The sequence below is a fragment of the Eublepharis macularius genome, chromosome 5 (genome assembly GCF_028583425.1).
Source record: "Eublepharis macularius isolate TG4126 chromosome 5, MPM_Emac_v1.0, whole genome shotgun sequence".
Classification (NCBI taxonomy): Eukaryota; Metazoa; Chordata; class Lepidosauria; order Squamata; family Eublepharidae; genus Eublepharis; species Eublepharis macularius.
Genome location: NC_072794.1, coordinates 21,034,294 through 21,061,665, shown reverse-complemented (window position 1 = coordinate 21,061,665; position 27,372 = coordinate 21,034,294). Strand labels below are relative to the sequence as shown.

The 27,372-nt window shown below is 46.2% G+C and overlaps 1 protein-coding gene across 2 annotated transcripts; it reads left to right on the top strand.

Moving 5' to 3' along the window:
- Nucleotides 1–834: 834 nt before the first annotated feature.
- Nucleotides 835–26,353, top strand: LOC129330169 (4-trimethylaminobutyraldehyde dehydrogenase-like). 2 transcript variants are annotated; one of them, XM_054980134.1, is made up of 12 exons: nucleotides 835–939; nucleotides 5,209–5,415; nucleotides 6,688–6,833; nucleotides 15,405–15,534; nucleotides 16,352–16,486; nucleotides 17,523–17,719; nucleotides 18,785–18,925; nucleotides 20,907–21,095; nucleotides 22,951–23,038; nucleotides 24,282–24,423; nucleotides 24,947–25,059; nucleotides 25,802–26,353. In XM_054980134.1, the coding sequence occupies exons 2-12, from the start codon at nucleotides 5,235–5,237 to the stop codon at nucleotides 25,894–25,896; spliced, it is 1,557 nt and encodes a 518-aa protein (XP_054836109.1). In that variant the 5' UTR covers nucleotides 835–939; nucleotides 5,209–5,234; the 3' UTR covers nucleotides 25,897–26,353. The 2 variants fall into 2 exon arrangements, with proteins under 2 accessions (XP_054836109.1, XP_054836110.1); XM_054980135.1 differs by having other exon boundaries at nucleotides 850–904.
- Nucleotides 26,354–27,372: the final 1,019 nt, after the last annotated feature.

The following is a 27,372-nucleotide window of genomic DNA, read 5'->3' as shown; positions in this document are numbered from 1 at the left end:
GCCAGGATTGGATCCAAAACAGCCAGGATAGGTGATGTCAGGGGGAGGGGCATGTGCAAATCAGTTATGCTAATGACACACTTCTGGTGATTGTCAAGGGGCGTGGCATATGCAAATTAGTCATGATAATGAGTTATGCTAATGAGTTCCTGCAGCTCTTTTTCTACTAAATGACCCCTGGGAAAGGGTATTGCAGAACTAGCAAGAGTGTAGGAGAGAGCAACCAAAATAATTTCAGATGGGAAACTGTGTTGGTCTGCAGCAGAAAAGCAAGATTCTGGTCCATTAGCACCTGAAAGACCAACTAGATTCCCAGGGTATGAGCTTGTGAGAGTCCAATCTGAAGAAGGGGGCTGTGATTCTCGAAGGCTTATACCCTGAAAAATCTTGTTGGTCTCTACCGTACCACGGGACTCCAATCCTGCTGTTCTATTGCAGACCAGCCCATCTGAAACTATCTTCATGGAAGAGAGATTCATCAGTGGTGGCGACTGAAGGGAACCTCCACGGCCAGAGGCAGTAGGTGCCTCTGTCCATCTGGCTGGCGTGGACTCGGACTCGCCAAAAAGTTGACGCTGGAAGAAAGTTTTAAGCCGCCTCTTGAATTTTGCTCCAGATAAAGAGACTTGCCGAAAGGGGGCGCCCCAGCCCCACTCTTTAGAAAGCGCTTGCAACGATCCCCTCCCCTCCGATAGCCAATTGGGAAAGAGGCAGCCTTTCCGCCCTCCTTTCAGGCAGACGTGGGCGGAGCCATCTTCTCCCTCTCCGGCGAGCATTCGCGGAGGCCCCTTGCCGGCTGGACGCATGCGCAACAGGTGGCCGGGCCAGGGGGGCGTTCCCTGACTGACCCCCCCCCATAACTGGCGCCTGACAGACGTGGCGTCGAGGCTGCTGCTGTGCGGAGGTGAAGCGAGAGGCCCACTTAGTCGCCCCCAGCCCGTGAGTGAGGGAAGGGGGTGGGTGTGTGGGCTTGGGTGTGTGGGCTTCCCCTTCCACTTGCCCTGTGGGGAAACTGAGGCAGGCCCCCAGCCCCATAGCCTCCAGACCTGCTGGTCGCCCAAGCCCCTTCCTGGGAGGGATGGGGGAGTGAGGCGCTGTCCACGTCTAGAAGGTGCTCCCTGGGGTTGCTATCTCCAGGTCGAGACATTCCTGGAGATTGGGTGGGAAGCCTGGAGGGGGCAGGGATTTGAGGAGAGGAAACACCTAAGCAAGGTGTACCGCCATAGAGTCCAATCAATGTAGCTGTAACTATGGGAGATCTCCAGGCCTCGCCAGGAGGATGGCAGCCCTGTGTAGGGCATCCCAGCTTCAAATGCCTTCAGTTTGGCTGTGGTGGGATGTGGTTGCCAACCTCCCTAGGGGAGCTGGAGTTTTCCTGGAGACCCCACTGATCTTCACACCACTGAGATCTGTTCCCCTGGAGGGCAAGTCTTGTGGCGTACCGGAGAGGCCGCATCCCTGTGGAACTCCCTCCCCTTTCCCAAACTCTTTAGTGCTGCCTCCAAATCTCCTGGAATTTCTCCAGCTAGAGTTGGTAACACTAGTGGAGAGGAGAATCTCTTTCTGTCACCCTGGAGGGTTACTGTGCTGCTTTGCCAAGGCATGTGATGGAAGGCAGGTGGGGGAGGCGTTTGCCTTTCTTCCCCTGCTGTCCTTTGGGGCTCCTTTGCTTTCTTATTTGGGGGACTTTTCTTCCCTTCATTGGGGTGTGGTGGGGCCCTTGATCTTCTAACGTCCTTGAGAATATCTTTATTTCTTATATCTGATAAGAGATGCAGGTGTGTTCCGGTTCTCTGTTGGAACAGCAGAGGATAGAGTCTCGCATTGCATGATACTTTGCAAAGACGTCCACAAAAGTTACTCGATAGCCATTGCTTTTGCAAACCTGCCCTAATGTTGCCAACATCCTGGAGAGGAAAAAATGTCCTGTCCCATTAATAAAGGCTTTAAATGTGGAAATGGGCCACTGAAGCATTTAATGGCATGGCAGTAAATAAGATTACCTGGTAAATAATATTCCAGTAAACCTCTGTTAAAGGGACAGAATTTGTTTTTCTACAGGGTGTTGGCAGCCCTGTACACTTGTATATCTGAGAAAGTTCTTTTGTGGTATGCTGGCAAACAGGATAGGGGAGCAATTCTTTCCATTTAATGTAATATCATTGTGCAGGAATCCTCCCTCACCAACAGAGAGAGTGGCCTCCATCTCCAGCACACTGTCCAAAAATTTCCATTCTGTTCTGCACTGGTCAGGTCTCCTCTGGGGCTGGTTTGGGGAACTGTGTTTTAAGAAGAATGTTGACAGACTAGAAATCTGGCGGGGGATGATGACTGAGACAGTGTAGGGATCCAAACCAAGTCCAGGGTGAAAGAGCTGGGCATGGTTAGCCAGGGCTCAGTGGCACCTACTTTGGGTGCACAAGGTGCCCAACTTAATTCCTGGCATCTCTGGATCAGGTAATAGGTGATGTGAAAAGACCTCTGCCCAAGACCTTGGAGAGCAGCTTCCAGTTGGAGTAGAAAATATGGCCCTTCATATATTACTGATTCGACTCTGTATAAGGCTGCCTGAAGCTGTGTTTCAGCGGTAGAACATCTACTTTGAAAGTAGAAGATTCTATGCTCAGTCCCTAGTCGCTCCAGCTTAAAAAAGAACAGATCATAAAAGACCTAAAATGGAGCTGCTACCAGCCTGAGTAGACAGTGCTAACCTTGATAGAGCAAGAGTCTGACCACGGTATATGGCAGTGTCTTGTATGAGAAGAGGTCAAAGGGCTAAACTACACCAGATATTCTTAAGAAGTTGGCTCCCTGCAGCTATACAGCAGCTGCAGGGAATATAATTTTAAAAGTGTGCAGAGACCTGATTTGGTTTGGGATCGTGATGGAGGAGGAATATCTCCTGCCTCCCTCTCAGTTCCATTTTCTTGAGCCAAAATGGCCCTGGGGTAGTTATTTGCTCTTACTCCACCCAGGGTCTATTTCAAGTCAGAAAAACCACTGGGGGGAGGCAGTAGCCTCTTTTCATCACACATTGCAGTCCCAAGCTGAATTGGGCTCCTGCAGTTCAGGCATCTGGTTGGTCACTGGGGGACGCAGACTGCTGGGCTAGCTGAACTGCTGATCTAATGCAACAGAACTTCTCTTTGGTATCTGAAGAAGTGAGCTGTGGCTCACGAAAGCTCATACGCTACCACCAATTTTGTTTGTCTTATAGGTGCTACTGGACTCTTGCTCTTTTCTACTGGGCCCCTGCAGAGTTTTAAAATTATGTTCCATGTCTTTAGATTGGCCCTAAGGTGAAACATGATTGCTATCTTCAAATATTTGAAAGGCTTTCATGTAGAAGATGGAAGAGACTTCTTCATTCTTGCTCCATAGGGTAGGAGTAGAGTGAGTGGCTGGAAATTACATTATTTCTAACCAAAAAAAATTGAAAAGCACATTAGATTTTTAATGAGATACTATGGGTTGTGCAAGAGCTCTTCAAAAGCTATGCCTGTTTTATTATACTTGGGCCCCATGTCAAGGAACTCTCATCCAGGCAGTTTATGGAGCATATGGCAAAGAAATGCTGCTAAACAAGACAGCTTGTTCAGCACTATTGCTTTGTTATGTATCATTCATGTTTTATAAAAAAAGTGGGAAGAGGCAGAGTTTCATCTCTCTACTTAGAGCCCTGAAGTAAAACTTATGGGGCATGCAGGACAGACCATGTGTTTCCCATAAGTTGCTTCCATGTAGGGACCCCCCCCCCCGAGCACAGCGTGCCCCTTGCTTTCGGGGAGAGCTTCCACACCACACTCTGCTCTTTCCAAGCACAAGGCACGAGACTCCTTGACCTTTTCCCTTTAAACCAGAACAAAGGAAAACCCTCCTTATTGCTGATTTGAAGGGAAATCCTGGAGGTGGGGGAGAGGTAAGCTCTGTTTTTCTCCCCTCTTTCATCCCTTTAAGGACTTAGAGCTTTTTTTTAAAAAAAAGTTCACAGTTGAGCCATGGCTCATTTGAGAAGGGGGGTGGGGTTCCCAGGCCACGAAGGTCTTGTGTCTTGTGTTCTGTGACAGGGATAGCAGCAACCTCTGCGGAGATGGGGCATGCAGACTTTGCTTGCTGCTGCTTCCACAGCAGGGGTGGCTTTTCCTGCTCCTGTATATATACAGGCATCAGTATCGTGGTACTGACTCCCTTGGTCGGTTGTGATTACTGGGAGTTACGGGGACTTTAAAAGGAAATGAGACAGACCTCTTCTTCTCCATGAATTTACCAGTCACTATGATGGCTGAACGGGACACCATGTTCAGAGGCAATGTGCCTCTGAATGCTAGCTACTGCGGAGCAACGGGGGAGGCCTCTGTGCTCCTGCTTGTAGCCTTCCCAGGTTGTTCACTGTGAGAAGCAGACTGCTGAACTAGCTGAACCGCTGATCTGATGCAGCGGAACTCCTCTTATTTTCTTCTCTCCAGTCTCGCAATGTCTTTCTCCTGCTAGCTTCCAGGATTTATTTGCAAGATGTCCAGCCTTCTGGACGAGTTTTGGAACCACTGTGGTGTTCCTTGACTCTCTCTCCATTCCATAAAACAGGGAGATTATGGCCATTTCCACACACATTGAATAATGCACTTTCAATGCACTTTAACAATCCTTTGGAAGTGGATTTTTTGTTCCACACATGGAAAAGCACTTCCAAATGTTCACTAAAGAGTATTGAAAGTGGATGATCCAACGTGTGTGGAAGCAGCCAATAACTGGCCTCCTATTACTGGAGCATGTTAGAAACATAACAGGAGGAGGGAAAGACGACATCATTGACAGTGATTCAGGAAAATGCTGGAGGTTGTGGGAGTTTGCGGTTTGGGTCTTAGGTGCTACATTTAGCAAAAAATTAAGTTTCTTGCCTCCAAGAGGATTGTATGTTGTGGAGGGAAACCCATGAAAGGGGTTTGTGTAGCATAGTTGTATGGGGCAATCACTGACCTGTTAAGTGAAGAATCGGGAGGGCTTAAAGTGCCTTAAACGCCATACTGTGCGTTTTCTAGTGGATTGTTAAAATATACATGCAAGTCTTTCATTTGAGTCCCCATTTGAAAGGTGTACGTACATTTGGACCAGAGTAAGACAACTTGGTAATCATAGAGTTGTAAACATAAAGGTCAGAAATGTGCTAGCGTCCGGGAGGATACTGATAGGCCTTCCTTTCTGCCACAGCTTTGTTCCCTTCTACCAGCCCTCGGATGCTCCCCAGTTCCAAATTGCTCTTCCTGATTCCTGGCTTACCTCGTCTATTCCGTTCTGCTGCAATGAGCACCGTCACTGGCGTATTTGAGTTGCAGGCACCCCTCAACTACAGGGACGGGGCCCGCGTTCAGCCCGTGGATGGGAACCACAGTGAAGAAGTGTATGAACCAGCAACTGGTAATTATTTCCTAGTGTGGCACGCTGGGGATGTAAAGTCCCAGGAGAGGGTGGTCAGAGGTTACAGGTATGTGATAGCTGACCTCCTTTGGCAGAGTTAACGTTTCGGAATCCACTGCAAGACGCCGTATCGCATCCATTTGGTGATTAGGCAATACTTAAATTGCTCAGAAATCATTGCTGGCGGTTAGGATTATTTAAATTTGAAAGAATTCCTAAGTAATTCTCTGGCCTTCGGAGCAGCTTATCAGTACTAGGTATGATTTCTTATCTTTTCTTTATCATAGGACGTTGTACGTTCTCTGTGGTTATAAGAAAAACTTGGTCTCCCTCCAAACCTGATAGGCAAGAGAGTAGTGATAAGTGTATAACACTGACACTTGTTTAGGCACTCTTGTGTAATAAAAAAGCAAGGCTGTTGATTTTTTTTTAACCCCATTAGTTATGCTACATAATAGATTAATCAGGAAAAGTTATATCCAGGGCTGTGCACGCACTGAAATTTCACAGAAGTGCAGGAAAGGCATAGAATGTGATACTGGAATTCCTGAGAGCATCTTCTGTGTCCATCCCCCCCCCCCCCAAATTTTCTAGCCCTTTACATTCAGAGATATGCTTAGACATGTGTAGGATACTGCCTGGTGAAATCTCAAAAACCCAAGCAGTTTTTATTGGATGTGGCCATAAATGGACTAATTAGTGCAAGTCAATAAAAATGCAGAATAATTCAAGTAAGAGAAACTTTTTTGCATGATATGTACAGATTAGAGAAATCAGCTTTTTGTATCAGTGTGTTTACATTGTCTTGGCACAGGATTTTTCTTGTTTTAAGTACACATAACCCGTGGCTGTATCAAGATCTCTCTTTCCTCTTTGTGTTGTTTTAGGAAAAGTACATGAAAGTTCAGAATAGTCTAGTTAGGACTGAGCTTGTCACAGCTGGGCAGCTCAGCGATTCAGCCATGGTCAGCACTTGGAGGGGGGGCCCACCAAGGGAAAATAGAGTTGCTTTGCAGAAGAAGATAGTGGCAATCCACCTCCGCTCATCTCTTGGGGTCGCCATGAGATAATCACAACTCCACGGCACATTCTTCTAAAGGAGAATTCAGAGATGACAGAAATAAATGCCTTTGTAACAGTTGCGTTTTGTGCCAGAGAGCCATGAAAGCCCAGAGACTTTATGTGAGCTCTGCTTCTGTGGGTGCTTCTGTAACAGAACTGTGGAGGAGCACGCTTTAGAATCTGAATTTTATTTTTCTTCTTCTTCCTTAGGCCGCATCATTGGCAACTTTCTCTGCTCTGGTGAGAAGGAGGTGAATCTGGCTGTGCAGAGTGCACGGGCTGCATATAAAATATGGAGTCAGAAATCAGGCATGGAACGGAGCACGGTATTATTGGAGGCTGCCAGGATTATCCGGGTATGTAGAACAAGAGCACAGACCTGCTCAGTCACCGTGAGTCTTATGTCAAAAGTGTTGTTCATGCAACTAAAGCTGCTTGATTCTTTGCTTTTGTTTACTAGCTAACCGCTACTTAGAGCTGTCGGCAACTCCTTCCCTTTCTCTGAAATGCTCTGGTAAATACAGAGCTCTCAGGAGGGAGGATTTGCCCTGTCACTTTGCACAGAGCTTAATAGAAGCAGAAAGGATAAAGAGGCACTCTTTTTCCCCATGCAGTGCTACGTGAGATTAGAGTCCTCTTTCTCTCATAAGTCCTCTGGCACGCAGAGGAAACCCTTGTACTCTTGCTTCATAGCGGGGATTTGGAAAACGAAGCAGCACAAATACCTCTCCTCCACCCAGAACTCAAGGGAGGAGAGGTGACCTTTGTCCGTGGAAGAGGGGAGGGATGGTTGCCATTAGCAACAGCGTTTGTAAACTCTCTGTTAGGAGTACTGTCTGCAAATAGTTAACCTCTTGGCATCTCCAGATAAGCGGGCCATCTTTGCTCACAAAAGCTGCCAAAATCCTTGGAGATGTCCTTTCCTTCCCAGTCTGGTTTCATAGGGCTCAGAGGCCCCTGTCTGAGTGAATAACTTAACATAATTCTGAAGCCCTGAATATGCTTTGAGTGTTTCTGTTTCATTGTCTGCAGTTCCAAAATGACTGCAGTGAAAACGCTCGACTAGTACCCTTCATTCTGCGTTAATGTTAGTGTTTCCTAGGAGCTGTGTGGATGGGAACTGGAAACTGGGTGGGGTGCAGTTGTGTGTATCCTTGTTTCTTCTGGGACGGGGGGCGTTGCAGGTGGTATTTTTGTCCTGTTTGGCAGCTATCTTACATTATTGTTCTGCTTTTTGAAACGTGCATAGAGTGAGGAGTGGAACCTTCACTGAGGTACTGGTGGGCTGAGGGAGATGTGGTGAGGAAGGGACAGGCCAGGTAAGGGGGATAAAAGGATCGACAGGTTATGCCCATCACTCTTTCCAGTTTCTCTTTTAGCCAAAGGTACCCTGATAAACCTACCAGCCACGCGTCAGTTCTAAAAGTTCTGCTGCTGAATACCAGGTTGGCTTATGATAAGTCAGCAATCGGCTAATTATAATGTAAATGCCAGGGAGCTGGCCTGTAGTGCATCCCAGACACTTGGCTGGGGGAATAAAGAATACTTCTCTGTTAGCTGTACCTGCCAGGCTTCCTGGTACGGGAGGGCTTTCCTGGGCTAGGTGGGCAGGGAGGGGAGTGGGTCTTGGCTATCAAGCCTCCGTGGTACTCGTAAAGTGCTTTGTCAGCCACAGTCCCAACTTGGGACGTATGTGTTGGAAGCCATTTCAGACTTGGTATTGAGGACCCTGAGACTTGTGTTCCACGGGGACTACAACATCTGGCTGCCCTTAACAAAGCGGGTCAGGAGTTCTTTTCCCCCATGAGAACTATGAGGGTGTTCCCAGAACTTTTTGGTCCATACGCATGTAATGGGGCACATGTTCAACTTGGTGTTCTGGAGGGGACGAGGTGCATGGATTCATAACAGGGGAGTTTTCTACCCTGCTCTTGTTTATGGACTGGCCATTGCCTGCTGAAGGTGAAACCTCCACAAGGGTGGGTAATTGATTAAGAAGGTCTGCACTGAAAGGCTGATAGATCTAGAGGGTTTCCTGATGACTGTAGGGGATTTTCTGGTTAGCAAGGCCCTTGTTGGCTTACAGAGTGCAGAAATGAGCCGGGTGGTGGACACAGTCAATCCTAAGAGCCTTCTGTCCTCCCATACAGTTCTGAATGCTTCTTGGTTTATTGAAGAACTCAGAGAAATGAAACTTACAGACTACGAATAGAGGGCAATGGGGTGAATATGACCAAAGACAGCTCAGAGCACGTTATCATGTCCACTGTGCAGCAGCAGTGGCTGCAAGGTGGGCTCATTTCTCCGCCCTTATTGCACTTGCAGGGTGCAACCCAGTGGAGCTTTTTCAGATTGTGAGGGAGGCTTGCACCTCGGGCACCTGAGGCTGTAGACCCAGAAAATGTGCAGGCTCACTGTGATTCCTTTGGGAAGAGTGTGCAGATAAAATAGTGTGTGTTTGCCATGACTTGGACACTATAGTTAATCCAGTTTCATTTCGGGGTGGTTGGGTGGCTGTCAGTGGGTGAGGCCTGATGAGGAGGGCAGGCTGCAGCCCGTCACATGTAGCCCCTACTGTTACGCCTCCTGGCTGATAGTTGAGGTCCAGACGAGGCTATTCAGATAGGTCTGGAAGATTTTAAATGCATTCTTGAGAGAGTGGATGGCGCCAGACCCTTTGAAGGAGGAGCTCATGAGATCCCTCCTGCAGAAGGCATCCCTGGACCTGGATGATCTCTGTAAGTACTCCCCAGTGGCCCACATTCCTCTCTTGGGCAACATGTTTAAGCATGTGGCAGCTACAACTTGGAGGAAATAAATTGTCCAGACTCGTTTCAGTCCAGATTCAGATCTGGGTTTGGGGTGGAAACTGCCTTGGAGGCCTTGCCTGGCTATCTTCATTGGAAAAGTGACCGAGGGAGCACATCCCTGATCATTCTGGACCTGTCAGTGGCTTCGATACCCTCAACTGTAGAATCATTTTGGAGCAGCCAGCTGAGTTTGGGGGGGGGGCACCTACTCCTATCTGGGTGGCCACTTTCAGAAAGCAGTGCTGGAGGAGGAGGGACCGCTGCTGAGTCGCCTTGAACTATGGGGAAAGGCAGGGTACATTAAACTACTCGGCCCCGTGGCAAGAATCAGTCTTCTACCCCATGCAGCCTAACATCCATATATGGAACCGCTGGGAGAGATCCTCTGGGGGGTTTGATGTGTCATCAGTATGTGGATGGCATTCGGCTCCGTTTCTTCTTGACAGCTGAGTCAGGTGGGTCTGTGGACTTCCTGAACAGATATTTAAAGAAGATAATGGGACAGATGAGGGCCAATAAATTCAATGCAGATAAGACTGAGATGGATTTCATTGATGGTAAAGCTGCCCAGGCAGCAGTTTAAGATTAGAGATTAAATTGCCCAGCCCTACAGCTTCCATTTGGGAATAGGAGCAGTGGCTGCCTGAATGTTTCTTTAAGAGGCCAGGCAGGAAGGTGATGGTGGGGATAGAAATGTGAGGGGCTGAAGAGGGCAGTGAGAAGAAGGGAGAGGCAGTGGGGTAGACCCAACACCACATTTGCGCTGGCGTAAGGAGTTCTACTTGTACAGCGCAACTTTCGCAGCTTTCCCCCCCAGCAGCCCAAACTGGTCCCCAAAGAATGCTCCATTATTTGAAATACATTTTGGCCTGTTCAGAGGATTTTTTTTCAAGTAACTTCTTAACTTGTGCTTTTGACCAACGAAAGGCTTAACTGGGCTAAAATTCATTTGGTGTTTAATTATTGGGAGTAACAAGAAACAAAGATTCAAGTACTCAGGCCCTTTCTTATACAAGTTGCTAGAGATGGAAATTTGTGTGTGGGGGGGGGGGTGTTCTCTCCCAGGAAAAAAATGAAAATTTGAAGTATGTGCAATGTTTATTTTCGAATCCGATCTAAACATTTTATTTGAGATATTGAAATGTGTTTTGTTAAGCCTAGCACATAAATGTACCACTTGGCATATTTAGAGAGAAATGGAATCACTGTGTTATAGTGTGGGTCTTACTAGTTGAGGAAAATAGGAAAAAAGTAAAATAATGTTGAAAATAAAAGACATCAACTTACAGCATGCAAAAGAAGGTTTTATTGTCTGGACTTAGAAATAGTTTCTTCTCCATACAGTCTGTACTATCCAGAAACAGAAGAACTGTCTTTTATTTATTACATTTTAATTTATTCATGTAGACTGTGAAAGAGCAATAAAGCAGAAGCCTTAAAAACTAAGAACGTTGATTCCAGCATAATTTTTTTTGAGTCAGACCTCACTTCTGCATATGCAGTGGAAAGTGAGAAAATAATTTTCTCATAATTCTCTGGAAAATTACAGAAGGGAAGTGGGGAAAGGTAAGGAGCCGGGCAAAGAACGGCCTGCTATTATAAATCAGATATGATTCTTTTGTCGGTGATTCCAATATGTCCTGACTTAGGTTGTTTATGAGAGATTTTGAGAGACCTCAGAGCTTCTAACCTCTCTCAGTGAAGATAAAACAAAAGTGCAGTAAAGTAGGGTAAATTACAAACTAGTTCTAACTCTCAAAACCTCGTACTGGAATAAATGCTGTTAGTCTTTAAAGTGCCCCTGGATTTCTAATTAAGGAAGAAGCAGTCAACAATGACAGTCTCTCTTATGATGCCTGATCAAACTGAATAAACATACTTGGGTGTTAAGAGTTCCTGGGCCCAAATCTCTCACAAATAAACTTGGGAAAGGGTGCTACAGAGCTGCATAACCTCCGGCAGAACACTGCCAAACAGTTCCCATCCATTTGTAAGCACCGGCTGCTCTAATTTGTGCTGGGCCACCACAGTCCAGGCTTCTGAACGCAAAAGGCCTTGAAAAAGAGGCATTGTTGTCCAGAGGTTGCTGTGACTCAAGGCTAACTTGGAACGTGTGTTAATTTTCAGTTATATTCTAAAAATACACATTTTGTTGCCTCCTGTTGTTTTATAACTAGGTCTTTGTAATATTTACTTTTAACAGTTAACGCACTGCTAATATTGATAGCACAAAGCTTTTTCACTCAAATTTTCTCCCGGGGAGGGGGGCGGGGGGCGTTGTGTAGGGAAATGAAAAGAAGCCATCTAGCGCTTTGCTAATTTATTTATACTGATAAAATCTTTAGCATATCACTTAATGCAGCCCCTTAAGAGGCTATGCAGCAAGTTTGGCAGCTTATGGGTGACCCAGCCTTGTGTCCAATCCCAGGGTGATAACCAAACTCTTCCTCTTTGGACACCACAGTTGAGTTGAGAGATGCTGACCATCAAGGCCATTCCCTTATGCTGGACAGCTTGAAGGTTCAGAATTCCCTTCTCTGGCCCTTGAATTGAATAACCTGAAGTATTAGTTTAGTTACCTCTCCTTATCCTGGGATACCTTGGCATATTTGCTGACTGAACTAACTTAACCAGCCCATTCTTAACATGCCACCTTTGGTACGAATCTGCTCTAACCAGACCTATTTAAATAAGCCTCCACTTCCAAAATGAAGCAGGTGAAAAAAAGACTCGCTCTTGGCCGGTTAGTCAGTCCCAAAAAGTTCCTGCTTGCCCTTGAAGCAACTGGCTAATCCCATACAGTAAACAAATACATGTACATGTTAATGTCTAAATAAATCCACAGATTTACACAAAATGTTATATTTTACATTCATTATTTATTGATTAAAGGCAACTTTTTCAAGAATCTTACTTTTTGGAAAAAACTCACAAAGCTCCATTTTAATCTCGCAGCAACCCTATGAGGCAGGTTAGGTTTCTAAGGCAGAGTGATGATTCAAACTTGGATCTTCCAGATCCTACTCAGGTGCTTTAACCTCTACATCACACTGTCTTGTCTTGTGCCATTGTAGGAAGGAGTAGATTTTGAGGAAGTAAAGAATCGATAAGACCCTATTTTTCAAGTCTTGTCTTTATGAAGCCATTACGTTCTAAAAGACAGGACCGAAAGCTGCTGAGGACTGCTCAACAGGGGGCTAGCTGTTCTCCTGTTTCGGCAAGCTTTTTCAAGAGCGTTGAAAGACAGCGATATTCTCCGTCACCAATTGATCAAAGTTACCACATTCTGCTATAAACTCTGTATCTGGGTGCCTATTATGGTGGTCTTTTCATAGACTTGACGGTCCTTTTGTACTCTCCCAACTGGGAGTTAATCGGAGTTCTCCTGGTGGGTGAATGAGCATCTGCAAAGGAAGAAGAAAGAACAATTTACTATTCCAGGAACTCTACATATTACTAAAGGACTTAGCTCACGACATCAAGTCTTCTAATTAATACTGCTCGTACTTATAGTTGGGTAGTAGAAGAGTACTCCTTGGCTACGTGATCTGTTTTGTAACTTATTAATTGTTAAATGTACCTATTATTGGATGTGAACTGTGTGAACTGTGTATATTATTCGCTTGTACTTATAGAAGAGAGTCCAGTAGCACCTTTAAGACTAACCAACTTTACTGTAGCATAAGCTTTCGAGAACCACAGTTCTCTTTGTCACTTACATACATCTGACGAAGAGAACTGTGGTTCTTGAAAGCTTATGCTACAGTAAAGTTGGTTAGTCTTAAAGGTGCTACTGGACTCTTTTCTACTTTGCTACTACAGACTAACACGGCTAATAGAGTACCTATTTAATTGTTGTTTATTGAAATTGTGCATCTTGCACTTTACATTGAAATATAAATTATTGAATAGTATATGGTTCTTGCACGGTGCCCTTTAACGTTATCAAAATGAGTGCGTCTCCACCACGGGAGATCTCTTGATCTCTCTTTCTTTCTGTGTTTCTGCGGCGTCCCCTCTTTTCCTTTACTAAAAACAAAAGGAAACAGTAATTGTTGCCTTCTGCCTAGCAACATGAGGTAGCTTTCGTTGGTTAAACGACAGTTACCTCACACCACAAAGAAACTTGAAGACCCAAGCCTGTCTTTTTGGTTTTGCAGCATGCGTGGGTATTGATTAGTTGGCATCCGCTGAAGAGATTTTTGAAACAGAATCCCTTTTCTAGGCCGCCTTAAATTTTTGAGCTTGTGTTTGAGTTTCCTGCGATTCTTGCTCTGTGAATTTCACTGACATTTGTTTTTAATCCCACTTCTAAAGCCTCTTGGTGAGTTCCGTCTGAACAAAAACATTTATCAGAACAGGCCTCTGGCTGACCCTCCTGCTTCTCCCATTGTTCAAGAAGTCCCTCAGGCTTAGTTTTGAAATGGGTTACAAGCTGAAGACATTTGGTCAGGAGGTGTGCATCAATGTGTTATGCTAATCCGTGCCTTGTGGGGCTTGTTTTGCAAAAGCAGAATTCCGTTTCATTAGGTTTATCTGATGGTTCTCAGAAAATAGCTCATCCAGGCACTGATCATATCCAGATTTGCTCCACTGCAGTAAGACTGCCAGATCACGGGCCTTCCAACCATATCATGGTGACCTCTAGTTTATTCTTTAAAAAGAAAAAGAGAACAGCAACCCATCTGAACAGTACATGATCAAAAGAAATACCATCATTCAATTTAATTATGTAGCCTTTTCCCCTCCACATACGTTTGAAACCTGCTTCATCGTCTGCTTACTGTACCCAGCCATGCTGGAAAGCTTCATATAAAGGAGTTCTGGTAACAGTGCTATAGTAATGGATTTATAGTAGACTAGCTTGATACCCGTGCTTCACCACGGTATTTAAGTACTTTAAATCCAGTTATAATACTGTAACATTTTTTGTTTTGTGTGTGTGTGTGTGTGTGTGTTTTTGAGTCGGCAACCCTAGTGAACTTTTAGGGGAAGACTGGAACTGCATTTTACCTCAGGACACAATCAATGACTCCCAATAGCAATTGCATACTTTTTAGAATGTGGGGGGTGAGAACCAGTCAGGCCGCATATGCGAATGACCTCTGTGTTCCAACTGTCTTGAGGACTGTGTGTGAAATGTTGTGAGCCCCAATCAGCCCGCATATGCAAATGACCTTGAAAGGCTGGCCCAATCAGGGAAGAGAGGCTGAGCTAGCATTGGGCAGAGGCGCAAGCAGGCTGCAGCCTGCCAGCCACACAGGGAAGCTGTGTCCCTTTGGAAAAACACATTTTACCCCTTTTTACCCCCTTAGGGGGTGAATTTATTAAAATCACTTCTTAGTGAGTGTTTGTATCATGAAAGGAATGTTCTCCCCAGATTTCATGTTTCTAGGTCCAGGGATTTAGGCTGGGCATTGATGAGGCAGTCAGGATACTTATCTTATATAGAGATTTACACTCCTGCAGTATTTTGTCCTAAATCTTTCACAGGGCTATTGAGAGACAAAAATGCCTTCAGGACCTCCTCTGTAGGGGGTGGGATGCCACCCTGTCTAATAAAAGACCATAGCCATGTGGGAAGGTAAAGGCAGTGGTGGGCATGGCGCGTAGCAGAGGAGGGTTAGGGTTTTAATACCCCGCAGGCATCAGCTGATCTCTTCTCAATAGCTTCTGTTCCTGCTTCCTCCAGTTCTAGCACTCAACTTGGCAAAAGGGAAAAGCCTTTCTTTCATGCCATGTGCTCAGGAAACCAGGCCCCTCCAGATTTGCAGCTACTCCTGTATACAACAGTGGGTTCGTGCAGTTTTGTCACTGCATCATCACATGTCCCGTTTCACAAATGTGTGGGAACAGATCTAGGCCAGGGAGAGTCACTCTGCATATGCCATGGAAACCTCTTTTTTATTGTTTGACTGTTTCAGGATTCAGCTCTGATAGAGCATTTCTGTGACTGAGGGGCCACGTTGCACAAACAACTGTCCCCTGCTTTGATGGTTTGAATTGATCTGGCACAACTTCCTTTTGTCTCAAGTGTTGTGTGTTGGTTCTCTTCGCTGCTAGAGCATTCTGAACTATGGCAGTCGGCAAAATACCGTTTGTCTGTTTGAATTCCAGGAACGGAGGGAAGAAATTGCTAAAATGGAAACCATCAATAATGGGAAGTCCATCTTTGAAGCCTTGGTGGACATTGATGTATCCTGGCAATGTCTGCAGTATTATGCTGGTTTAGGCGGCTCCCTGGCAGGTGAGTGTCTGTGCTGTCAGTTGTGCTTTGCTGGACTCTTCTGTTCTCCCCAGTACATTTATTCATTTCTGTGTGAAGAGCCAGATATCAAATATGTGGTTGAATATCATAAGATCTAGGAAGGGCAGGAGGCTCAGACAGGAGAAATTATTTAAATAGTATAGCTCTCCTTCGTAGTTCTTGTACAGTCCTTTTTATGTACTTGGGGGAATGCAGGTAACAACTTACTTATTTTTTATTGTTATCATTTGCCTTTCTACCACAGTAGGGCACTTGTTTACAGAACTGGCTTGTGACATTTGAAATGCATACACACGTCGTCCCTTTTTTCCTTAAATCTTAATCTGCTGCAGAAGAATCTTGCAAGAAACCCAGAGCTGGTCCTTTCCCCCACGCTGAATGTGTCTGTGCTGTTCATATGACCTTTTTTTAACGCACTTCAGATAACAGTTGTGGGCACTGCAAAAGGCATTTATGATATTACACCCATTAAAACAGGTTACATAGTAAATTACCCTTAAAGATTTCCCAGTGTGCAGACTGGCTGAACTTAACTGTAGCCTTGGGAAGTGGAGCCTTTTCCCATACTGTATGTCTGGTGTTTTTCGCCCATGCCTGCAGGACTGTAGAAAACATCTCCATCACAAGCAAGTGGGCTGCACATCAGCAGGCAGCCTTGTATGGAGCAAGTCAACATTAACCCCTTATGCCTCCCCAGCCCTGTACTCACCTGGGGTCCCACCTGTAAAAAAAAGTCTTCCATTCTGGCTGCTTGAAATAATACACGTTCTCTTCTCACCTTCTCTTTCCTGCTCAGGTCAGCACATCCAGCTCCCGGGAGGATCCTTTGCTTACACCAGAAGAGAACCTCTCGGGGTGTGTGTTGGGATTGGGGCCTGGAACTACCCTTTCCAGATTGCCTGTTGGAAATCAGCCCCTGCTTTGGCCTGTGGTAAAGGAGATGCTCTGTTTCAGGGATGAGAGGGCAGGTATCTTCCCCAAGAGCAAATAGTCAAGCAATCGTGCAGTCATTCTGGCTACGGGTGGGTGGAAGGAAAAGAGCTGGAAGGGACGGGGAACAAAATCCTGTACTCTCTCCTCTACTCAGTGTGGAGCCCAAGAGGGTAGAAATCACATGCCAGATTGAGGAGGGGGTGAACAAACACAAAGGCCACATTATGAAGCTTCAATAAGAGTGTGGGGTAGAAATGACTAAAATAAGAGGTTGTCCCCTATTTAAACCAGAGAATCTCTTGTCAGTAGATTCTCTTATAGCTGGATGACTTTTTTCCTGGACCAGATCACAACCAATCGAGCAGGCCTACTAAAGAAAAAATGTTTGAAACTAATGATGAAAATGAAGATGAGTGTAGATCAGGGGAAATCCCTTAGCCTTCATAGTACTATAACAGCTAAAAATTTCAGAAGCAAGATAATTTTATTTTGATTTCTTTCAGTCAGTATCAATTAATTATCAATAAATGAGTGACAGTGAGGCAGGGGGAAGATTCAAGTCTCGCATTGTATGTAAACCTAAATATAAAGGGAGGCTTGGATTTTCCAGCCTCAAATTTTACTAGGCAGCCACAGATTTAGACTCTATTATGCCTGTTGAAGAACCCCAAACAACTAAGAGTGGACAGTGAAACAGTAGGAGAATGTGGTTTTGGCCATCAAAACATAGTAGAATACAAGCAAAGGGAGGGGGGATAAACCTGCAACCAACACGCCTAATAGCAAACCAGCAAAAAATGGAGGACAAATCAAGCCTTTTATAGAAACAGGTAATCCAAGCAAAGCAACTAATGAGTAAGTAATAAAGCATTTGCATGAAAAGTCCCAAAAGTCCATCATCTTGAGCTGGCTGCATGAGGGTATTTTCCTAGCCCCCTCTATTTCTTTTGTGTACTTATTTCTGCCTACAGGAGGCTAATGCATACCTTTTCTCACTTCCCCCCCACGCTTCCTTGTCCATATGGATCACCTAGGAAATGCCATGATCTTCAAGCCTTCTCCCTTCACTCCCATATCTGTCGTGATGCTTGCTGAGATTTACAGTGAAGCTGGTGTACCCAAGGGCCTTTTCAACGTGGTACAAGGTGGGGCTGCCACGGGCCAGTTCCTGTGCCATCACCCAGATGTGGCCAAAATTTCTTTCACCGGAAGTGTGCCAACTGGCATCAAGGTACAAAGCGTTAGCGCTAGGATTACAGCCAACATAGCCTCCTGTCTTCCGAGGTGTCTGTAACAGAGCATGCTGCCTGCGATGTGATCAGTCCTCCATAAAGGGATGTGCATGCTATATAAGGCCACTTCAGGAATACAAGAGAGTAGCCCAGAAACTATTTTTGTGTCCCGGATAGGAATGTTCTAGAGGTCAGACTTTGCAAAGTTCTTGCCTTTCTCACTTACTGCGACCTACTCTTTGAGCATCTTGATGGAACTGAAACCTCATGGCATATTAAAGGAAAGTGGTTTCAAGTGAGCTACAGCACAGGAGAGCCAAATGCCTGAACACTTCGTCCACACAGCTGAATACACAGTGGGTTGGATCCAGCAGGTGATCCCTCGGCATTGTGGATCTTTCTCACGTTCCACTCCCCCTAGCAGTCTTTCGGACCCCAGGACAGCTTATTCCCAGGGTCATGGGCCCCATGTTGACCAACAGCTACATGGATCAAGAGGCCGCAGCAGGAAGGGGGATGGGGGTGATATTGCCCTATTTGCATCTTCTGTCATCAGCACTTCACTGACAAACGAGGAAAAAGAATGATTTTTCCCACTCTGCACTGCAGTCTCCTCACCTGTGGCAAGTCGTCCACACCAGGTTTAGAAAGGACTGCTAAAGGCAGGGGAAGGCAGGAAAAATCTGCAATCCTCACATCCCCGGACCATTGCTGTTCCGACCCAGTTCTTGAGCCTAGCTTTCTCTGGAGAAGAAAAACGGTAATTTTTTTACCCTGGGTTGGATTTGCAGTGTCACAGAAAACAGGATGACATTTCTGTCCTCTCAACCGATCTTGCTTATATATTACATAACACCTTTATGCATGGAAGGCAGAGGGGCTGTGTTGGTCTAATGCTTACCTTCCTACCATGCAGCGTTCTGCTCAATCTGCGGAAAGACACTCACAAGCAAAGGGTAGACTTGTACGCTCAAGTTGGGGTGGGCTTTTGATTTTTTTCGGCTGGGACAAGTTAGCCCACGTTTCTCCTAATCCCTTGTCCTGGTTTTGTTCTTCTTCACTAGATCATGGAGATGGCAGCCAAAGGCATCAAACCAGTTACTCTGGAGCTGGGGGGCAAATCCCCTCTCATCATCTTCTCTGACTGTGTCCTGGAGAATGCTGTGAAAGGAGCCCTCATGGCCAATTTCCTCACCCAAGGCGAGGTATGGAGAGCTGGAGCTCTGGGAAGTCCACTTTAGGACTTGACAGCAACGTCCCCTGAGGCTGGAGGAGGACACCACACCTCAAAAAAGATATTATGGCACTGGAAAAGGTGCAGAAAAGGGCAACTAGAGTTATTAAAGGGATGGAACACCTCCCCTATGAAGAAAGGTTAAAGCACTTGGGGCTCTTCAGCTTGGAGAAACGACGACTGAGGGGTGACATGATAGAGGTTTACAAGATTATTCATGGGATAGAGAAGGTAGAGAAAGAAGTATTTTTCTCCCTTTCTCACAATACAAGAACTCGTGGTCACTCAATGAAATTGCTGAGCAGTCAGGTTAGAACGGATAAAAGAAAGTACTTCTTCACCCAAAGGGTGATTAACACATGGAATTCACTGCCTCAAGAGATGGTGGCAGCTTCAAGCATAGACAGCTTCAAGAAGGGATTGGATAAACATCTGGAGCAGAGGTCCCTCAGTGGCTATTAGCCACAAGGTATAGATGGAACTCTCTGTCTGGGGCAGTGATGCTCTGTATTCTTGGTGTTTGGGGGGGCAATCAGTGGGAGGGCTTCTAGTGTCCCTTCCCCACTGGCAGACCTCCTGAGGACACCTGGTTTTTGGCCACTGTGTGACACAGAGTGTTGGACTGGATGGGCCATTGGCCTGATCCAACATGGCTTCTCTTATGTTCTTATCACACTTGTTTGTCCTCTGTAGTGGACAGTGCCCCGTGTTCCTCTGTCCTATTGAAGTGCAGCAGGTCCTCTTTTTCTTAAACAAACCAGAAGCTGATCGTGGCACAAAGGTAGAACTGGTTGCAGATATCTTCCGGCAATGTGGAACAAGTTGCCGTGGCTCTGGCAGCGATTACAGCCATGCCAGTTTGCACCTAATGGCTCACTTGCCCTTTCTAGGCTTTCCTGAAATTGCTTGCCCATCTGTAAAAAGATGGCATAGTGTGCATCACCCAGCCTGCCCTTGTGCCTGGTGTTCACTGAAGAGCCAGGCAGGGCATCTTGTGGTAAAGTTACCATGGGCAATCTTGTGGATACCATGAAGGGAAGCAAAATGTTAATTATATAGATTATGGTTGTATTTTTGATCACCACGGGGAGAGGATGCCGCTTGGAATTTTGGCCTTGAATGGCCGAATGTCATGAGCCATTTCTACCTTGTCTCGTGCCATGGTCTGCTGTAGGAAGCACTCTGGGTCACTATATTCCCGTGTACTGTCTGTTGCTGTAAATATACTCCTCCTGGATCGTTCCATGCCGCTTTATGTTTCGACATTCCTTTTTTGATGTTTTTCAGCTCGGGATTGGATTTCTGCTTGTTTTCAAATGTCTGCCATCCTATTGCATTGTTTACTGCATGTCCCAGCCAATGTTCATGTTGACTTATACTATGTCTCAGTGAGGAAGCACCCTATAAATAATGTAAATAAATATAATGGGGTGCCATATAGGTCCGTAGGAGCAAAATAAAACCGAGGTCCAGTGGCACATTAGATACAAATGACATTAGTTAGTTTGCTACTTACTCTCTAAAGTGATAACGGATTCTTGTTCTGTTTTACTCTTGGTTACTGTTTCCCATTTTCCCCAGATGGTGGCACCAAGAGCTCTAAGAATCTCGTTTGTTTTGCTCTATGGCAAACTGTGTTCCTTATCTCCAGCAGACCAAGCTTGCCGTGTGTTCGTGCACTAGGAGAGCATGCAAAGAGGGATACCTGTTAGGACTGCCCTTATTTGACAGCCTTCCAAAGAGTAGCCCTACTGCGGTTGAGTGGGAACCCTCTAATCACTCGCATGTGTTTGTGTTAGAGAGACTGACCGTTGGGAACGGGTTGCTAAATCCCACTCCCTCAAGCTGGAGCCCATGCAGACGATACAGCGAGCAGGCAGCATGTTGATGCTTCCAGAGCTGGGGAGGTCTGATGGATGGGCTCACTCCTAGACCCTCTGCCTTCACCACAGGTTTGCTGCAATGGCACTCGGGTGTTCGTCCAACGCGAGATCCTTCCAGCCTTTATCAAGGAAGTTGTGAGGCAGACCCAGAACATCAAAATTGGAGACCCCCTGCTGGAAGACACGAGGATGGGGCCCCTTATCAACCGCCCCCACTTGGAGAAGGTGCTGAGCTTTGTCAGACAAGCAAAGGAACAGGTGAGAGCAATAGGCTGCGTCTGGCAGGAGAGGCTTGTCTGTGGAGGGAGGGGCTGTGTGTGCCCCTCTGCCCGTGCTGTTCCTTTCCAACCATCATATCAGAATTGAGTTGATTTCCTGGGGTCAAGGGGTGTGGCACCAGGTGCCTCCCCCACCTTTCTCCCCAATGTCTTGTGAGACAGGTTAGGCTAAAGGAGTGCGGCTGGCCCAAGGTCACCCAGCAGACTTCCATAGCAGAGGGGGGATTTGAATCTTGGTTGCCCAGATCCTGGTTGGACACTTTAACCACTATACCACGCTGGCTGTTAGTAGCCAGTCATGCAAATTAAGCGCAAACCTGTGCGGAGTTTCTTCGCCTGCATAATTCCGCTCATGCAGTTTGAATTGGTATGGGATTTGGCTGTCTTTACCATTTGAGCCGTGCCAGCTTGGGCGAATCTGATTTTTTTTTTCTTCACTAAATAAAAAGGAGTGCATGTTTAAATGGCGCAAAGGCTGATGCTCTTGTCCATTTGCACCCTTCTCTGAGGCATGGACAGTGAGCAGCAAGGACTGGCGTTCTGAGGGAGTAGGAAAGTGTGATGCGGTACCAGACGGCTTGACGGGAGTAGAGATAAGCAGAGGTTCAAAAGTACAAGTGGTGGAATGCTGCCAGTCGACCACTTCAGGATCTAACACGCGGCTCCTGATCCTGCGCCCTGTGCTTTTCCCGAGCTCCTAAGTGCACCCCCCTGCAGCATACAAAGTGACAGACCAGCCCCACCCATACAGAGGTAGTTTGCCCCACCCATACAGGGCCTTTGCCCCTTAACTGCACTTTGCCTGCACTATCCATTACAAGCTTCAGTTAAAGTTCACATGGCACTGTGCCAAGGGTTGCAGCCTGCTTGCCTCATGTTCTGGCTGGCTGTTCTTGACCACGAGCACTGCTATGGATTACAAGGGAAGGCTAGGCTGGGCAAGGGTCTAGCAGTCAGTTTTCCTCTGAGCTGATTATTAAGAAGCTCTTGCAGCGGGCACACAACAGTTTTATATACTCCATTCTGTGAGACGGAGAAGTACTTAATGCCAGAACCTGACATCAACAAATGTTCATTTTATTGGTGGGGAAAAATCACACCCTTCCCCTGGGGCCAGTGTGTGTAGACACCTGGTCTCACTGCTCTCTTGCTTTTGTTTCCCTTTAGCGGTCATGTGGGCGTCACTGCATAGGCTAGGCTCCAGATTGTAAACTTCTTTCCCGGGAATGAAGATTCAAAACCAGAAAATCCGATAAGATGTTGGGAGTTGCATGGTCCAAGCTTCCAAACATTTTTTTTTTGGTTAAATGTCTGTGTGGGAGCCCAGGTCTAACCCTTCCCACACACCATTGAAATGGTCTTGTGTAACTGCTGTTTGTCCTTCCAGCATGCAAACTACGTGCTAAGCACTTACATGTTTCCCCAAATAAAGCAAACCACTCCATGAGGCAGTTTCAGATTGGGAAGGGTTAACATGCACCTTTTCACCATGGTTTTGATCTAAATCAGGCTCCCACATAGCTGCTACTTATCCAGTAAAGCACTTGTGGTTCCAGATGTCTAGTTGGACCCATGCTGTGGAATGGAGCGTGGTCAGAGAAGACTGTGCTCCTAAATATCCACTGAGTATATTTAGGTGTACCCCGCTAAATATCCTCGCACAGCTTGCTCCATCACCATTTGCTTGTGATTGGGCCTGTATCTAGTGTGATATTCTGGTGAGGCCAGTTCGCGTTTTGCCCCCTGGTGATCCCCATAGAGTTTGCCTATTGGCTGATGATTCTCATGTTAACAGGACTTTTGCGGTGCTTCTCCTTCTGGTGTTTCTTTCTCAGGGTGCAGAGGTGCTGTGCGGAGGGGAGCCGTATGTACCAGACGACCCCAAACTGAGCGAGGGCTTTTACATGTCTCCCTGCGTCTTAGGTAAGCTGTTCAGTCGGACCCTTAACTCTCAAACTTGTCAGAGCCCTTATCGTGCGGGAGCGGGGGGGTTGGGAGCAGGGTTGAAGGCTGCCTGGTATAGGCCATGCTCAAATCTTGTAGATATCAGTGAGGAGGCAATGTCATTTTTCAGCATTGGAAAGAAAAACGAGAATCGGGTTTTCTAAGGGAAGAAGTCTGCTTCCTTCCTCTTCCTTTCTGAGATTACGAGAGGGAGGGGAATATTTCCCAGAACGGCCAATTCTAGTGTGAGTTACATGATCAGGAAAATCACTTTAGATTTTAGGGAACAGGTCACATATTTGAATAGTCCTCTAAATAAAGACTTCCACGGAGTAGTAGTATGCCATGTCCCAGATTCCTCCTTGCGGCGTGCTAATTTTTCCTCTCCTTTGAGCAAACCTTTAGACCGTGGGTGAGAGAGGGGTGCTTTGGAGTGGGACGGGTTTTCCTGATCCGTGCAGCTTGGCTCTTAAAAGGGACTCGGCATAATTCCTTCAAACCATGTATCTTAGAGAGTCTCGCAGTTTGCACTTGCAGCCAAGATTAGATCTGTGGTATTGAATGAAGCAGCCTCATGATTTCAGGGATAGCTTGGTTCATTGTACTGTTTCATTTAATTCATTTTAACTGTGATACTAGATGTAACTATTTTTAACTGACATGATGTAAGGTTTTGTAAACTTGTGATGGCCTTTGGCTGTAGATAATGAATTAACTTGTGATAGAAAGGGAGCTCAAGTCATAGCTGACTTATAGTGACCGCCCCGCCCCCGGTGGGGTTTTCAGGGCAAGAGACTAACGAGAGGTGGTTTGCCATTGCCTGCCGCAGCAACCCTGGTCTTCAGTGGAGGTCTCCCATCCAATTAATAACCAAGGCTGACCCTGCTTAGCTTCTGAGATTTGTCAGGATCAGGCTTACCTGGGCTATTCCTGTCAGGGCTGATAAATTTACTTACTTGTACTTAGAATTCTTTCAGAACTGGCTGTTAACCTGTGCACCCTTCCAAATAAGTCCTAACAAAGTGGGACTTACTTCCCAGTAAGCATATATAGGATTGGGCTGCTAGTTCAGTGGCTGATTTCCTCACCCTGGGCAGCGGTGGGGCTTTTAATCAGGCAGATTTTAAACCCCGCCCCCTTTCCCAGCTGTGTTTTGGAACAAATATTGGCTGTTTCTTGACTATTGCATAGCTGGTGAGCTACTTCCCTATGTTGCCCTCAGGGAACTGTGAAGACAACATGACCTGTGTTAAGGAGGAGATTTTTGGGCCCGTCATGTCCGTCCTGCCCTTTGATACAGAGAAGGAGGTCCTGGAAAGAGCCAACAGCACCCGTTTTGGCCTAGCAGGGGGTGTCTTCACCAGGTACGATGAATAAAAGGAGCTGGTTTCTGGGGGGAAGGGGGACTGGGAGGCAATTAAGGAGCCAGACTGTGCAGGCAACAGAGTGTTCTGCAGTGTATAAGAGCTGCAAGTCAACCTTGGACCTGGTGAGCTGCGTGCTGCACCCCAGTGCTTTTGCTGAATAGAATCAAGTGCTGTCCTGATCTAGTGGCACCTCCTTAAAGCAGCAGATGTGCCTTGCAGAAGTGGGTGTAGGAAGCCCAGTGTGGTGTAGCAGTCAGAGCATCGGATGAGGATCTAGGAGACCCACATTCAAATCTCCACTCTCCATGGAGGCTTTCTGGTTGTAAGAATAAAATGGAGGCAAGGAGAACACTGTAAGCCGCTTTGGATCCATACTGGGGAGAGAAAGATAGGGTATGAATGAAGTAAGTAAATAATACTCTGCCATCCCTTACAGGGCATGAAGTCTAGGGGATGTTGTGGGATTTTTTTTGCTGGGGAACAAAAAGCTGCGCGTAACCCTGCCCACTTTGCTCCACAGTAACATCCAGCGGGCTCACAGAGTCGTGGCTGGGCTCCAAGCTGGGATGTGTTTTATCAACAACTACAACATCAGCCCGGTGGAGCTGCCTTTTGGAGGCTACAAGATGTCAGGTGACTCACTCAGCCACTCTGTTTTTTGTTTGTTGAATCTCAGCCCCTTAATGTAGAGACTGGCAAAGAGAGTGGAAGCTCTCGCTCATTACCCCTTGGAACATCCTTTGTTCATAATATTTCGTTTTGGTGATTAATTGCTGTAAGCCAGTTTTGGAGCCAGTTTTTGGCTGACTAACGGGATATATAAATAAAATACTACCAGCTTGGTTAAAACATGTGATCAGAAATCAGCTTGTCCAAAGGCTGGTGAAAATTAGATAGAACTGATATTTGTTAGAATGCATACAGATATACATAGTTTGAATGATTGGGATCATGGTGGAAGTGAAGTCACTTTTATTCAGATGTACAAAGATCAGGTCCAGGGAAAGCAACGCTGACGCTTGGCAGCAGAAGCTTGCTGGTTACAGAGCTGCTTTGTTGACCCCTGTGATATGATAAATTCACCTGCCATCCCTGAAAATAGGCATTTGATTCAGCAATGAGTACATCTGCACTTGGAAGATGGGAAGCCAGGCTTGCCCATAGGGAACATCCCTTGCAGACTCCTGCTTTTTGGTGCATCTGTAAGACACTCTTATGCAAAGAAGCCCCGCCTCTTAACAACTTAGACTTTTGTGTGGCTGGCTTCAGAACTCGATGCCCCATTCCGCATTCCATCAAGAAAAGCTTTCAAGAGCCCCTCCCAGAGAGGATCCAAATACTCAACATCACCCTCACAGATCTCTTCTTTTTTCAGGGTTTGGCCGAGAGAATGGCGAAGCGGCAATTGATTATTACTCCCAGCTGAAGACTGTCTGCGTGGAGATGGGCGATGTGGAATCAGTGTTCTAATGTCTCTGGTTCAGCCAACAGTTTCCTGTTAGCAGTCAATGGAAGTGCTCAGTGCCACAGAGTATGGCCCAGACAGGGTCGTTGTGTTGCTGTCCCCCTACTTCTTTGAGTTTCCTTTGTTTTCTTCTGCTCTTTTCTTTTGTAGCAGAGAACGAAACGACTCACCAGATGTATGGCCTTCAGCAGCTTGATCTCACAGGTCTCCCGTTATGCTTCCCCCCCTAATTGTCAGGTCTGGCGAGCAGAAGGGGAAAGTATTGGCAGCCTAGGCCAAAGCTGTTCCCCTTCGCTGAAGCTGGGGCTGCCCATCTTCCTGCTGATCCTCTATTCAGCTGCCACCCCAGACCCCTTCCTCCTGCTGCAGTAATTGATGTCAGGCCTGAAGCAGGACCACTACCTTTTCTATGCAAAAACTTTTGTACACTGTTTTCTGAACAAACAAAGGAGCTGGCCTTGAGTGGGTGTTTGGATAATAATGTCACCCGGGTGGGTCCAAGCCTCCGTTGGAATTGCCCTGTATAAGAATATAAAAGCAGCCCTGCAGGTCCAGACTAGCGGTCCACCTAGTCCGTCATCATGTTCTGTACGGCAGCCAAACCCTGGAAGGCCAGCAAACAGGCCATAGATGCCACAGCCTTTTAGTAGTGGTCGTCAGAGGTTTGCTGCCTCTGTATATGGAGGCTCTGTTTACTCACCGTGTCTACCAGCTATTGATGGTTCTCACCTCCCTGAATCTAACTTCCCTTTTAAGTAAAGCTATATTAAGTAAAGAGATAGTTCCCTTCGTCTGTCCTGAGCCTATTGCCCATCAGTTTCACTGGATGCTCTTACCTCTAGTGTTATTGGAAACAGCTTTTTCACCCTCTCTGTTTTCTCCACCTCATATTTAATTTTGAACTTCATTTTCCACATTATCGCCCACTCCAACCCATTTTGATAGATCCTCCTGGAGCTCTTCACAATCTGTCATGTTTTTACCATCCCCAGATAATTTGCCAAGAAGCAGACTTGGCCACTATACTGCTCACCAAATCATTCATGAATAAGTTAAGTATCACTGGTCCCAATACTGATCCTTGTTGAACCCCGCCTGCACACTTCCCTCCATTGCACAAACTGTCATTCCCACAATCTCCTTATCCCATGACTGCTAAGCTTTACTGAGGAGCCTTTGGTGAGGTACTTTGACAAAAGCCTTTTGAAAGTCCAAGTAAATAATATCTACCAGATCACCCTTATCCGCATGTTTTTTAGCCTTCTCAAAGAGCTGCAGAAGGGTTCGTGAGTTGGACTTTCCTTTGCGGAAGCCATGCTGAATCTCCCTCAGCAGGCTTTTTCTTCAAGGTGCTTTATAATTCTCTCTTTAATAGTTTCTACTCACTTACCTAAGATAGATATTAGGCTAAGTGTCCTGTAAGTCCCCGGATCCTCTCTGGACCCCTTTTAAAAGATCTGCTGCTTGTTATACTGATAGCC

Coding starts and splice junctions, on each gene's coding strand:
- LOC129330169 (XM_054980134.1), top strand. CDS start 5,235: ATGCTCCCCAGTTCCAAATTGCTCTTCCTGATTCCTGGCTTACCTCGT. Junction 16,487..17,522: donor AGCCCCTGCTTTGGCCTGTG/GTAAAGGAGATG, acceptor TGGATCACCTAG/GAAATGCCATGATCTTCAAG. Junction 25,060..25,801: donor TGGAGGCTACAAGATGTCAG/GTGACTCACTCA, acceptor TTCTTTTTTCAG/GGTTTGGCCGAGAGAATGGC.